The following is a 15,267-nucleotide window of genomic DNA, read 5'->3' as shown; positions in this document are numbered from 1 at the left end:
AATTTACTGAGGGTAATTTTGTCATTGGGGGAAACATTGACAATTTTTGGTAGTTTGGGGGGAACATTGTCACAATTGAAAGTTTGGGGGGGACATTGTCAATTGAGTGGTAGTTTGAGGGGGTTATGTGAACTTTTCCCTTTTTAAATTTTTTTTTTTTTTTAAAGTAAAAAAGTTTTTATTTTGTATAATTTTTTTATTTAAGTAATAATAATAAAAAAATTAATGTAATATAAAAAATAAAAATAAAAAGGTTATAATATTTTTTAAGTTAATTTTTTTAGGAAAAAGAGAATGAGAGGAAAAATGAGTTGTCAAACGGGGCTTTATCTTCCTCTCAATGAAGCTCCACGACGCGACCAGTGTCGAATCTCGCACAAGCCATGCGCTACAAGATTGAGTGCCACTGCAATGTAGACGCCGCTCAATTCCTCTTGATCGTAGGCGGAAGCTGCACTTTGCTCCTTTCCATTGCCGCTTTATCACTTCTCGTGATGATGCCTCTCAATCTCCAACTTAAGGGTTCTAACTTCTACAAGTGGCTTGAGAGGGAGGGAGAGAATATAAAATTTGTTGCCTTTTCTGCAATTACTCTCTACATTTGGAGAGGAATTCTTGCAAATCCAAAATATATGGTAGCTTTTGAGAGTCCAATGTGGGGCGATTTTAGACAAATTTTGGTTAAAATAGTATTTGGCTAGTCCAAAGCTAATGTTCTTACCACTCTTCCCATCTCATAATAATAATAATAATAATTTTTTTTTAATTCATATAGTCATACTTAACTTCTCGTATTATCCTGATTCTTAAAGAATAACTCAATCAGTTAGGGGCCGCTAGTAATCTCATATTATTCCTATGCATAAATTTAATAATAATTTATCACAAATCAAATGATAATAATTTTTTAAGAACGTTTCAGAGAACATAATTCTTCATTTTAGCGATAATTGAATACAAATATTTTTAAGAGACGATGGCTCGTATATTATGAATGAAAAGGTAATAGAGATCTCTTCTGCAAAGGCCTTACAGGTGGAGCATGTTATAAATATTCTGTGATGTTTCCATTATGAGAATATTCTGAAAACTAGTGGGTAAGTTTCCTTGTGAAAGTACTCTTTGAAGGGATTTTGTGCAAGTACCTCTGCAAGCTAACTTCCTAATTTGATCCCTCCTTTTGGGTTGAAACAAGCCCAGAAATGTAATTACAAACATTTCCTAGTTGGCTCCCACTACCCTATTATCAATCTATGTAAGTGTTATTATCATTTTTACTGCTGCATTCCAATTATCAATGCATGTCATTGTCACTACTAGCCACTATCCATTTATATGAATTAAAATTAATATATTTAATGGTGTATATTATTTAAACTTTTTAAAAGACTATCGATATCAATTTTATATAGACTCTTAAATGTACAAACTTTAAATCTTGACCTCATATTTTCATATTTACTCATTTGACTTCCCATATTGTCCTTATATATACCTATTTTTTTAACACACCTTCTAATCCACCTAAATACGTTTTTAAAAGATTATATTTATTTTATCAGATAAAAAAGTGTTAATCACATACGTTATTAAAATATTAATTAAAAAATTAAATTCATCATTTATTATCAATTTAAGCGAATAATTTAACATAATAGGAAAAAGTTAGCTGCTCACTTTTCTAGACACAAGCATCTGTGTACTGTTTTTTTCTCTTTTATTTGTACTTTTCACTAAATTATATAGTCATAATAATTCCCAACATTATTTGTAATAGTAATAATAATATGATAAAAAAGAAAAAACAAAGATTATAAATTATAAAATATGCAGTAATCATTTCTCGTCTTTAAATGAATTTAAAACAACTAAATTCATGACTTTATAATCCTCAACATGAGTGAATTTCCATTACTCTCTATTTTTAATCATTTGGGAGAAGGTTAAAATGGTAAATGAAATCAACTTGGTAAAGAGAAACTTTAGCAATAGAGAAAATATTGAGGTCGGGGAGGTGGAGTATTGTCAAATGCTAGAGTAAGAGTGATGCCTTTTATGATATGTAATGCTCATGAGAACTTGAAATGCGCATTGAGATTTTTTTTTTTTTTTTGACATTATTGACCTATTAAGATGTTGTGTCTATCTATATTGACTCGCCATAAAATTTTAGTAGCAAAAAGATGACTAGACCAAGCCAAACCCGACCCAAAATCGGTCCAAATTGAGTCAGCTTGAACTGTCTGAACCCAAATGAGAGCGGCTCAGATTGGTTCCACCTGAACTGGCTCGCCAAAACAACCTGACCGAACTGGATCAAACCTGTGGTTCATTCCTAATTAGTAATTAGTCCACAGGTTCAATTTGTTTCAAAATCAAACATGGTCGGGTCAAATGGATCATCTCCATTCGAATCGTCCAAACCGGTTTGGCCACACCCAAGCATACCGAACCGGTCCATGGAAGAGAGAAAAAGAGCTGAAGGCAAAACTATACATTAAGCAGCTACTTTATGATTACAGACACGACCCACTTAGAATCACTCGCAAGTCTTAACAGAATAATAATATGCGTCCACAGCCCAAAAAACCAAAGGGTAAATACCAACATCATTTGTCAATCAAATACTTTAAAGTCGAAACTAGATAGAACAACAAACAGGTCGGCACTAACTTCTGCAGAAACCATATTACAATGGTTTGTTCCATTCATTCAGCACTGATGTTGCAATCTACAAAGCAAGGAAGGGGCATTGCTTTCGGGCGTGCTCTGGTATCAGTTTGGACAGGAGCTCAGAAGTTGCTCCTTTCAGCTCTACAGATGGTATTGGCCAGATCAGTTCATGCCTTCAAGCATAGTTAGAGGAAGAAAAAGAGAAAGAGAATAACCTTGAGGTTTGAAGTTGAAGAGAGGTGGCAAGGGGCGTCCATTAGGGAGACGGGTGCTAGGATCACGAAGCTCATTGAAAAATGGGTGGATGCAGGCCTCTAACTGCAAAAGATATATGACAGTTGATCATCAGATTGACAATGATAAAACAGTAGCAGAGAATTGGTTATTCCATGGAAATGATCATTTATCTTGTTCTTTATTTCCCTGAGCCATTTACGTTGTTATTTCATTTTACATAGCATTCAAATAAGTATAGGGTGTGGAATCTAGGATCATAACTTAAAATCTAAGAAATGATGGAATTATTCACACTGGGCAACAAAAGGGACATCATTTTTCATTGTTCATTCAAAGAAATGCTAAGGTTTTTTGGTAAAGAGACAACAGATATAAACATGAAAGAAACCACACACATAGGTTTTGACAAGGCAAGCCATATGAAAAGTATAAAGGAAATTTCCACACGGTAAACTGAATGGCTGATAGAAAAGATTAATCTAATCCTTCACTTGCATCACAACAAAACGAATAGCAAATGGAGATACTTACAGCAGTGCACCGTAGATTAGGAGAGTACTGAAGAAGTCTTGAAACAAGATCTACTGCTTCTGGGGGCATGCGCTTGTGGAATATCTGTGTGCAAAAGAAGACAAGATCAGATAAATCTGCATGTATCATGTAGAAAACATCATCAGCAGAAAATGTGGAACACGGAAGCCAGGGGATTCACCTTATGCCAAGGGTGGGCCTTGATTTGTGGGAATTTAAACTCTGTATAGTTTGGATTCATACATTTGATTTCCTCACGAGTAGGGGTACCAAGCACCTATTTTAAGAAAAGCTTATTCAATTATGTTTGATTTACGAAAGACGATCAATCAAAACTTAAGTTTATCTAATGATGGAAATTTTCTCACTCACACAAAAGGTTGAGATCTTACCTTAATAATTTCAACAAGCTGATCAACTCCACTTTCACCTGGAAAGAGAGGCTAAAAGTTTTGGGAAGGCCCAAAGAAAAAGAAAAAAGAAAGCAGCAATATTCTCAATCATTCCCTGCTATACATTAAGTGAATCCAAGAAAAAAAAAAGTACCCAGCTAAAAAGTAAAATTTTCTGATTTGCAGAGAACCTGTCCAAGCAGCAGCTCAGCGAGAACACAACCCACAGACCAGATGTCAATTGCAGTAGTGTATTCAGTTGCTCCAAATATGAGTTCAGGTGCTCGATAATAACGAGAACAAATATATGATATATTTGGCTCGCCTTTTACCTGTTCCAGATGATAAATAAAGAAGCAACAGATTCATAAGGAGGTTGAGGTAATAAAATCAGAGCTCATAAAATTAAGGCCCAACCTGAGGGAATACCATTGACATCATGTGGCAAAAGATTTTGAAGAAGACAGAAAAAAGATACACTCAAACAAGTCTTAAAGGCTAGACCATGCATAATTGCAAATGAAATCCAGAACTTCACTTCTTTAATCCATGGTTCTGTATTCATCCATCCATTTTTATCATTCTAAGAACTAAAAGGTCTAAAAAATAAATTTGCAAGGAAAAAGGCAAAGAAAAGAAACGAAGAAGAAGAAGAAGATATCTGCTAGGGGGTGATATTATACTGTAATTTTTTAAGGTTCCTTAGTAAATTTCGCTTCACTATCTCTGAACCTTAATGATTAAAAAAAAAAAAAACAACAACAACAACAACACTTTGAACTCACCAAAGACAAGTATTAAGATCTCATCTTATCCCTCATTTAGTTTCCTAGCAAAGACCACGTAAGGAAAGTCTAGGACTCTCTCTGTAGGTATCTATCAGGAAGTGCTTACAGAGCTAACTAGGCTCAATCTATTAGCTTCTTAATAAACATGCAAATATCAACCATTTCAAGTTATCTTACTACATTCTAACATCTTCAAATACAAAAACTGACAACTAGAAGTTAGATCTTGCCATTCTCACAAGAACTATGCAACTAAAAGTTATCTATGCATATGACATTAGGAAATCAAGAGACAAGGCAAAAAAATACTACCAGAACTTTTGCACTTCCAAAGTCGCATAGCTTGACCTGGTGAGTATGAGGATTAACCTGTAACAAGAAATTGTGTTATTAATAGGATCCAATTTCATTAAGGAAAAATCCATAATTTTCAAATACAAACCAGTAGATTCTGTGGCTTAATGTCCCTGTGGCACACACCTATGCCTCCATGAATATATGCCAAAGCTCTACATATCTGCCAAAATCCAAGAGGTATTATATATCACAGTATAGCCACTATATGCAAACAAGATATTCTGGAGATCAAGAACTAGTTCCCTAATATTGCAATAATTCATATAATAGAATTTTATCTACTGCCATTATTATATCACATTTACTTCTTGATAGAAGGTTCCGTTTCCAATATCAACAGTGTCTGTAAGGTGATCTAAAATAGCTAAGAGAAGAAAAAGTTGATTTTTTTATGCTATGCCCAAATGGGCATGCTCATAATGAGGAAGTGTAACGGTCTTACACCTATTTCTCTGTCTTCATCAAAATGGATACTCATATGCGCCAACATAAAAATAAATAAAATAAAAATCCGCCTTACCATAAGTAGCTTCTAATTAGCTTACTTGCACTGGATAATCACAAATCTGCTAAAATAGTCTATTACAAAGTATAGCCAAGATAACACATTCTAAACAACAACATTCTTACACAAAAAAGGAAAGAAAAAAAAAATGACAGCATAAATAACCTGATATGTGTAGAGTTTGACATATATCATGGGCATCCGCTGATTTGCCTTGCTGTAGTGCTTGGCTACACGGTATACAGTCTCAGGTACATATTCAAGCACCAAATTGAGATAGAGCTCATCTTTGTCCGTGGTTGAGAAGAAGCAGTGTTTGAGAGACACAACATTAGGATGATCAAGAAGGCGCATCGTTTGCAACTCACGGTTCTTATATCTCTTATCCTGCAATACCTTCTTGATTGCAACAGTTTCTCCAGTTTCTAGACACTTAGCCTGCAAAATAGAATGTTTAAGGTTTCAAATAATTATCTGTAATCCTTATCAAAAAGGCTACAAAAAAATCAGCTATCAATATAGATAACTTATGATTTGCAATTAAAGCGTCACCTGAAACACAATACCAAATGAACCCTGGCCCACAACGCGCTCTGCCATGTAACTTATGGTCTGCAGTACACATCAGAAAAATTAAAGCTAGAGAACTTAACAATGTCAAATGAAAGGTTAAAGTAACTCATCAACTTCAACAAATTAATCAGTGTGTGTGGTTTACTTCATGAGTAACTCTACGTCGTACGGGTTCCGCTTGTATACTTCATGTGTACTTGGGTTGTGCCCCTCTGCGCGTTTTCTTAATATACATTACTTAACAAAAGAAAAAAAAAAAAAAAAAAAAAAAAAAGCTTGCAATGGAAAAACATTTTCCAAGGAGAAGAACATGAATTTTTTTAAAAAACCTTTGTGTGAATGTGCACGATTCAAAAAGAATAGAAGTATCTGAAGAGTTGTATGTATTCATATCAAGTGGTGTACATGCTAAAAGCTCACACATGATCCAAGAAACGAAAAGGCTGAAACTCAGAAGCCCAACTCCAGAAAACCTGTCACTAGGTTTGTATAAATATATATTTTAGAGTTTACAATGAATTCCCTATAACCTATTTATTGCATCAAATCAGCAGTTTCTACCTATGATATCTCGATGGCCACAATTATCGATGTCATTTCCTTTCTGATTTAGTTTTCAAGATAAAGACATGGAGCTTCATGGCCTCTCACAACTAACTTCTCAATTTTTTTAATTTTTTTTTTTAATTTTTTTTTTTCTTCCAGAATGATCTATCTCACAGAGGTACATGTGATGTTCTTGTTAAAGAGATAGACATTTTGGAGAGTCTTTCAGTGAGACCATAATATAGCACATTGGGACACCATTCAACCTAAAAGCTTAAGCCTAGGGGTTTGGACCAAACTATGCTATATTAACAAATCACACTTATGACTTCTTTTCAATGTGACTTAGTCTTTTCACACTCACACATGTATACTCAAAAATTTCCCCCTCGCGTGTGAGTCCATCGCCACATTGCTACACTTCCCTACAAACAGAAATCTTTTTTTTATATCAATCGTATTGGCCATCTCCAAGATCACTTGGGTGCTATGTGGTTTGTTTGTGCCATGTACTTTTTCCATTACTCCATGGACTTTCGTTTGTGGTTGTGCTGTGAACCTTTGCCCCTTAATCCAGAGACCCTTGTTTATGTTCACACTTTGCACCTTTGCCCATACTCCAAGGATCCATGTTCGTGCCCATGCCATGATCCTTTGCCTCTTACTCTAAGGATCATCGTCGATGCCAGCACCTTTCACCTTTTTCCTTAGTCCAAGGATCCTTTGTCCACTCTACCATAGCACACACAATTGTCGGTTCTAATACCAGTTGTTAGGGAGGTTGACACCATAGAGAATCTTCTAATGAGACAATAATATAGCATGTTGGGACGCTACTCAACCCAAAAGCTTAAGTGTATGAGTTTGGACCCGATTATGCTATATTAACCACTCACACTCTTGGCATATTTCCACGGTGGGACTCAATCTTTTTATACCCACAAGAGTATACTTAACCGTACTCTCTGCAGTCAAAACTTAATTAGAGCTGATGCAATTACAAATATAGTGTTTCGCTTGTCTACCTGTTTGGGTTGACCATTTCGACCGCCAATCGTAGTTACAATAATGTGTCCAGTTTCAGTTCCATTTCCATCGACCACTGTTGCTTCCATTTCCTACCACACAGAAACCATCAATAAAGAAAAGACATGGAGAATAAAACAAAAACTGACTATACAATGACAAAAGGTGATTCAGATATATTTGAGAAGCCAACCTTTTCAACCTTTTCATCCCTGATCTTCATTTCATTGATTTCCTCTGGGAGCTTATCAACAATCATTGCCTCGCCGGCAGGTTTTCCGACGGCTGAAGAAGGAGCCACACTGGGAGGAGCTATGCCAGCGGAAGCCATAAATACTGAAGAGATATAGAGGCGAGATATATGCAGTTTCTTAGAAAACACAATCCATGTCAACAAGTGCAAGCCTTATAACCTGGGGAAAAAAATAAATAAATAAAAGAGGTGAAAATATCACAAACTCTGACGCAACAATAGTACATACTACTCATTGAGATATGAAGTGAAACTCATAAACTGAGCAATAATGTGGCATCATGGACCCATCGCAACTAAACACACATTGTCATGATTAACTTATCAGAAAACATTTAACTTGAGAAACATAATATACTTACCAAGAGTGCGTTAATTCTAAGCAACAATATCGGGTATTAAGATAAATCTGCTAGCATTTTATTGCAGTGCCCTTGAAATATTTAATATATATAACATCATGTCATTATTATGCGCTTAACCTAGCTACACTGTATTTGTAAGCTGTATAGATTTCAAAGAAGCAGCAGATGTATACTCTCATAAAGTTTTCATTTGATTAAACACAACCACATTCTCCATTTCATATCGTACATTCATAGATTTTGGTTTAACTATTTACATGCCAATAGATTGATAACATAGATTCCTACAACCCTAACAATACCCCAATACTTATTTTTTCCCCTTGTAAATCCAACATATAATAAAAAGGCATAATTTTTCTGAACTTTTCTTAGCAACCAAACAAAGTACTAAGTCAGCCACATCCCTAATCTGATGCACTTCAATATAAATATAGAAACTTGCCAAAAACTCAAAATGCCGAATCTGTAGCCACCAAAATCAGCTCAAGTCAAAACAAAAGGCAGTGGCAGCTATTTCGTAACCTCAAACTAAAAAAGGGAGGGAGAGAGAGAGAATCTTCTTCGTGCATAACAAAGAGACCTAAACACTCAACTTGTTTGCTGAGAAAATAGAAAACTAGGAAAATAAAAAAAAAACTTCAAAATCGTAACCTTCTCAACTCCACTGAACCAAGCCTAAAGCAACCGCCAATCTCAGCTTAGCTCGACTCCCTCATTTTCCAGAAATCAAAGCAACCATAAAGTAAAAACAAAAACTCTCTCCCCTTCGCTTTTTGCCTCTTTTCTTGGAAACCAAACAGAACTTTAAGTAGAAGCACAGAAGTATATCTACCTGTGCTGCGAAGTGTGAAGCTGTAAATCCCTCACATTTTGCAATTTCTTCGATCCAAACGCGCAAACAGAGATTTTCTAGTAAAATAAGAGAAAGAGCCTTCGAAATTTCAGAGGAGTTTCTTACGGGTTTGACTGAGAGTAAGCGAGAGAGACTCTTCTTTGGATGCTCTGTGTATCTCAGATTCTGAACCGGCAGACCGGAACCCAACGGGCATTTATCAATTTTAGTTAAGAGTCAGTTTTCACGTCCAAACTTTGGACTCTAGTTTGACACGTGGGAGCAAGTGGTTGGGTGAGTTAGAGACTGACGTCATGGTCTTCACCGGCTTCGGAGACCAAGAAATGATAGCATACATCTCCTATTGCTCCAAGGTACAAATTTGGGCCTCACAGATTGAATTTCCTTTGTTGAATTGGGCTGGAAATGGCCATGGTCCATGGGCATCCCATTGGGTATTGTCTTGAGTTAGCCATTGGCACGCATCGAGATTCCGTGCAATAAATTATTTCTTTTTTCTCCCGCTTCTTCTTTCATTTTTCCAAATTTCAAAATTGACATTGGATATGTGAGAAACTCAAATTGACCCACAAATTTAATGGTAATTTTGAAATTTAAGAGAATAAGGAAAGAATCAGGAGATAATATATGACATGTCCTTATTCAAGAAGTTGCACATGGTGCTTTAAATAAACGGTTCAAAATTTACCACGTTTCCTACAATGTGAAAACAAATTGTTAGAATATTGTTTTCGGCCACTTCTCCACCCTATCAATGTTTCCTTGATTGTCAACCTGTCACATAATGCGGCCGAACCACCTTTGGGGTGCAACAACTCTAATTTGAATAATTTATTTTAAATAAACGGTTTAAAATATATCAGGTTATCTATAGGCCATAATCAACAAAATATTGTCCAAGTTTCAAATTTAGTATCGAATAATTATCAAATCTTATGAGAGGACATAAGTTTGGTTATATTTTTGCTAGAAAAAAATATAAAAAAATATAAAAAATAAGAAGGTCGGAGGGTAAAACACTAGAAAGAAAGGGAGAATTCCTAACATTCTCATTTGTTAATGCTTATTCAAGTGGATAGACTTGGCCTCAGCACCAGAAAGTGTTAGGAAAAAGTGTGGGAGCTGGGGACAAGAAAGGAAAAGAGTCCATTGCAGAAATTGTTGTTTTTGATGCCTCTATGATGTGCACCTATTGAAGCAATGTGCATGCATGTCTGAAAAATAGACTAGAAAGTAGCTTTTAAATCCTTTTATAGTTTTATGCTACAAACTTAGTCTAATTTGAATGAATCATTTTTCAGTACTAAACCAGACTTTTTTTTTATTTATTTTTTTGACGTGTCTACATAAAAGAATGAGGAGGAATTCAAACTAGTGGCCTTCGCTTTACGAGGCGTAGTTCAGAATTAATTGAGCCATCTCTTAAAAACAATACTAAATCAACCTTGAGTAACGAAGAACAACAAAGATCTAACCGTTAATTATCACTTATGGGGATTCAAGTACGAGAATCTTATTTACAAAACAAAAAACAAGTACAAGAATCTTTTTTTACAGATTTCTAAGAACTCTGCACTAAATTCAACCATGCATGCATGTGATCGATGCAGACTATACAGATAAAGGAAAAAAGAAAAAGGAATAATGGAAAACACCTCCTGATGGTGATTGATTAACGTACGTTTGATTAATTTTGTATTTAAATTAGAAAAAAAAAAAAAAAAGGTGTCAAAAAGCAACCATTTTCAAAGCGAAGGAAGATGCCAAACACTTTCTAGATTGTTGTTAGAACCCTCGGATTAAAATATAATCCCTAATAATATTCTTAGGTTATTTCAAAAGATTAAGTTGATAGATAAATTTAAGGAGAATTATTACGTATTTTGAGAAGACTCTCCAAAATTTTAAAAATTCTTAATTTCACTCTTTGAATTTTTAATTTAATGCAACATGTACCCCATCTGTTAAATTTTAAACGTTAAAAGTGATAAAATAACATTTATACCTATTTTTTAAAAAATAAAATAAAATTTTAAATTTACCCTCAATTTCAAAATAAAAATTAAAACAAAAAATTGAAGGGTAATTTAGTCTTTTTAATAATTTCCGGTAAGGGTTAACCGCTAAATTTGAATGAGGGAGCGGTCAATTGAATCAAATTGATAATTTAAAGTGTTAAATTGAGATTTTTTTTTAAAAAAAAAAAAAAATTGGAAGTATTCTCAAAACGCGTAGTAGTACTTAGGAGTTTGAAATTTCTCCTAAATTCAATTATGTAAGAATATTATAATATTATGAAAAATCCAAAGCAAATGCTATAAAGCTTGCATTTATGAGATTGAACAAATCAATATTTATAATTGGACGGCCGGGTCATTGCACACCTCAAGAAACAAGAACAATCAATTTAGGTAGATCAAGTTACTAAAATCACGATTCAATATTTTTTCAAAGAGCTTGTCAAGTGTGACATGTGTCATCTCCTTATCGGTGGCGCAAGTGATGGGCCTCTATTACATTAGGCCTCATATCCTTAGGTCCACTAGAACTAGTTCAAATTGGCAACATTAAAGGGTGTTACTGGTTAATTGACATAAGTTCTTAGAATACGCCATCCTTGCATACATTTTTAACACGATTAATAGAACATACGTGACATTTGTCCTTAAAGACATGTAATTCTCACATTTCTTTTAAAATGCACATAAAAATTACATGTATTTCAACTCAATCTGAAAAAAAAAAAAAAAAAGCTTTGCTCTAATCGATCTAAATCATAATTCAATGTTGTGAGTTGGAAGTCAAACTCACATGTGTAATAATAGAGTGGATGTAATTGGAGTTTATGAGAAGGAACATTGAATTTGTTCCTCAAGATTTTAATTATATTTAATGGGGTGCATATTATTCCCCCTGATGGTCAGTGGAGTGCTAATAACATGGCGTGATCAATGTAACGTTGGTATCACGGATTTAGTACTCTATTTTCAAACATTGCGTCTTCTGTGAGTTATGCTGCTTCTTCTTCCTACTGCTAATTCCGGTGATTTTGTGCAGTAATTATTGGAGATGACTGCTTACTACTTTAGAAATATAATAATCTGTACATACTTTGTATGGGACAAAAGTAATATCAATAATTGTATTGAAATTTTGAACCTCTATCTCTTTTAGAGTTCTAGAACTCAATTTATAAAGTGTCTGGCCATGTGATTTTGCAGGCTAAAGTCTAAACAAGATTGCATATAAGGCATTTTGATGTTTGGGAGTGCGATTTAAAAAATGATATTATTATTATTATTATTGGTACAAAAAAAAAAGAAAAAAAAAAAAAAACTAAACGGGCCTAAATCAAAGAAGGAGTGACTTTTCCATTAACAATAGGTGAATAGGAATAGAGCTGAGAGGAGGGGATAAAAGAGAATGCCGTCATAAAAGGATCTAGTAGTTGCTGCCCATAGTGCCGCATAATGAGCACAAACGTTTGCACTTATATATATATAGCCGTCCAAGCAAAAGAGGTTGGGGATCCTCCAATCTTAGGCGATGAAACGATGTTGCATAATAGATAATAGAGTGCGTTTTTAAAAACACACAATTAAAACGAATGAAATGTAATTTTACCAAACAGTTAATTTTTTAAAACTGTGTATTTTGAAAGAGCTAAACCGATGGGACATGAAATTGGTGAAAGGCCAGGTGAGGAGAATTAACCCCAAAAGTATCGTCTTCCTTATGTTATACGTACTGTAGAGAGGCCAATCCCTAAAGCCATGGCATGATATCTGGGGAAACGAATTTAACGGTTTTCTTTTATAAAAGACGATAACAAGAAGAATCACATGTAACTATCACTTTCACACACAAACAAAACAAAAAAAAAGAAAAAGAAAAAGAGGAAATTGACAATTAATCCATCTGTGGAATTAAGGATGATGGCCCACATCTACATCTTTTGATGTCATTCATAAGGTTTATTCCAAGATTTTGCCTTGTCCCTTGCCGCTTTTAATGGCTTTTTTTAAGCATACTTTGATTCGTTTTCTGGGCCATATTGTGTGCTACGTACAAATTTTCTTTCTTTTTTCCTATTTTCGGAGGCCACATGAACATTCGAGAGTCGATGTAATGATTTTAGGATTTAATTTAATTTAAAAGAGGCTAGCTAATTAATTATGACTCATGGTATATGTATGCATGACGTGTAGTGTGACCAAAACATGCATACAACCCAAGTACCCGAATCTATGACAAACTGTTTTGTACGAATATGCATGCATGTTGATGTACCTTAAACGTTTTACAGTAGATGAATTTAATTTAACGTGTCATTCCAAAAGTCTCATAAAGTATCAATCTGACACCCGGTCCATCAATTCAATTGACACGATAACACCATTTTCATATCAGTCCTTAGAAAATTTATTATATTTATTCAAACCGGTGATATGCAAAAATAAATAATCACAAAACACAAAAATTTATTAGAAGATATGTCCACAAAATTTCAGACTACCAATTGGTTCTAAACACCAAAACGGGTCAAAAAATATTGTTGCCCAAGCCTCCGCTCTATGAACTAAGTCGAAAAAAAAAAATCTCATTTAAACTATAGGACTTTTAATGTTGGATCAAGTCGGGTGCAAACCGGATTTGATACAAATCGGACTCCACATAACCTAACAATATTGCACGAAATCTCCTCTTTTGGCGTGCGAGTAATTGTCTCCATAATTTATGGCAAAGGGGGATGATTCTATTCTTTATAGATTATGAATTTATGTGTTCTAGATGTGGATATTGTGTATTTGTTCGATATTTATTATTTTTGTGCTAAACTCCTCCTTACTCTACATTGTCATATCATCTTGGAGGGAATGGTTTGCATTTTTTAATTAATTAATTAATTTATATGTGAAAAGTTAAGCCTTAATTAAACCTCTTCTATATACTAAGCTCACCCAATTTAAATACTCATATTCCAAATCGAGCCCCCACCAAGATCATATCATAAAGATATGTATATCGCGGGGAAAGTGATGGGCCAACACCATTGTCCGGATCCTTCCAAACTAAAATCCTAAACACAGCAATACCATGGTGGCCATGGTGGCCTTGTTCTAGAATATGTATTAATTTAATTAAGACATACGACATACACTCGAGGCGTTGGAGATTTAAAATATGACCGTAATTTTTGACATAATTTACGAATTTGATGTAAACTTAACATGGAATTAAATTGTTAGAGTTTTTTTTTAAAAAATTTTAAATAAAGGGTTAGAGTTGAGGAGTCTGAACTATTTAATTGAAAGAATCGAATTAGGGTTGATCTTTATAATTTTATATTCATGTTTTGATATGATCTGAACCTGATACTAGACATAATAGCAGACAATTTTTGACATAACCCACGAACCCTATACAAATCCAAATACAAAATTAGAATTTTAGGTTAAGGAGACTGGCTCGTTTAATTAAATGAGTTGAGTTAGGGTTGACCTATATAGTCTTATACACATGCCTTGACACGATTTGAATCCGATTCGCGAACACGAATTGCAACCCCTAATTTAAAGCATACAATATTGAGCCCCCGTAATAGTAAATAATTAATGTGAGAATATGAGACTAGCATTAATGATCTTACACTTACATCTCCTTACAATTTGTTAATGTGATTAGAGTCGCTAAAAAAATTTAACATCTTCTGATCACAATCCGACACATGTTAACAAGTTGTAAAAGCGTTTATTTTTTTGTTTGATCAATATTATTCTAATTGGCTGGTCATATAAGTTTATTTTTTATATTTTTTTTCAGATGGTAGTTCATGAAAGTAACAAATCGTGGGATCTAATAAAAAAAGAATAAAAACAATTTGGGAAAACTTCAGAAAACCCCCCTGAAGTTCCAGCCGATTTGAAAAGCCCCCCCTGAATTTTCAAAACTCTCATTTAAGCCCCCTGAACTTCCATTTTCTCTCACTTTGGACCCCTTTAACATTAAACTACGTCGTTTTGAATGTTTTATACCCATTTTACCCTTTCCCAAAACTACGTCGTTTTGTGTCCTAAAATTACCCAGCCTAAAACGACATCGTTTTAGGCATTAATTTTTATTTTTATTTTTTTAAAAAAAATTAAAAAAGAAGAAAAAAGAAAA

General features: G+C 34.2%; 1 protein-coding gene across 2 annotated transcripts; it reads right to left on the bottom strand.

Annotated features, from left to right (window-relative positions):
* Positions 1-2,479: 2,479 nt before the first annotated feature.
* Positions 2,480-9,275, bottom strand: LOC132180804 (shaggy-related protein kinase epsilon). 2 transcript variants are annotated; one of them, XM_059593764.1, is made up of 13 exons: positions 9,082-9,275; positions 7,822-8,041; positions 7,628-7,720; positions 6,036-6,095; positions 5,649-5,921; positions 5,064-5,138; positions 4,934-4,990; positions 4,025-4,165; positions 3,834-3,884; positions 3,623-3,718; positions 3,442-3,525; positions 2,889-2,991; positions 2,480-2,814 (listed from the first exon to the last, which is right to left on the bottom strand). In XM_059593764.1, exons 2-13 carry the CDS (start codon positions 7,957-7,959, stop codon positions 2,732-2,734), a joined length of 1,254 nt encoding a protein of 417 aa, XP_059449747.1. In that variant the 5' UTR covers positions 7,960-8,041; positions 9,082-9,275; the 3' UTR covers positions 2,480-2,731. The 2 variants fall into 2 exon arrangements, with proteins under 2 accessions (XP_059449747.1, XP_059449748.1); XM_059593765.1 differs by having other exon boundaries at positions 7,822-7,964.
* Positions 9,276-15,267: the final 5,992 nt, after the last annotated feature.

The sequence above is a fragment of the Corylus avellana genome, chromosome ca5, assembly GCF_901000735.1.
Source record: "Corylus avellana chromosome ca5, CavTom2PMs-1.0".
Classification (NCBI taxonomy): domain Eukaryota; kingdom Viridiplantae; phylum Streptophyta; class Magnoliopsida; order Fagales; family Betulaceae; genus Corylus; species Corylus avellana.
The sequence above is the reverse complement of the archived record's forward strand: the minus strand, read 5'-3'. Positions and strand labels throughout refer to the sequence as shown.

Coding starts and splice junctions, on each gene's coding strand:
- LOC132180804 (XM_059593764.1), bottom strand. CDS start 7,959: ATGGCTTCCGCTGGCATAGCTCCTCCCAGTGTGGCTCCTTCTTCAGCC. Junction 5,922..6,035: donor CATTTGGTATTGTGTTTCAG/GTGACGCTTTAA, acceptor TCTATTTTGCAG/GCTAAGTGTCTAGAAACTGG. Junction 3,885..4,024: donor CTGAGCTGCTGCTTGGACAG/GTTCTCTGCAAA, acceptor CAAAACTTTTAG/CCTCTCTTTCCAGGTGAAAG.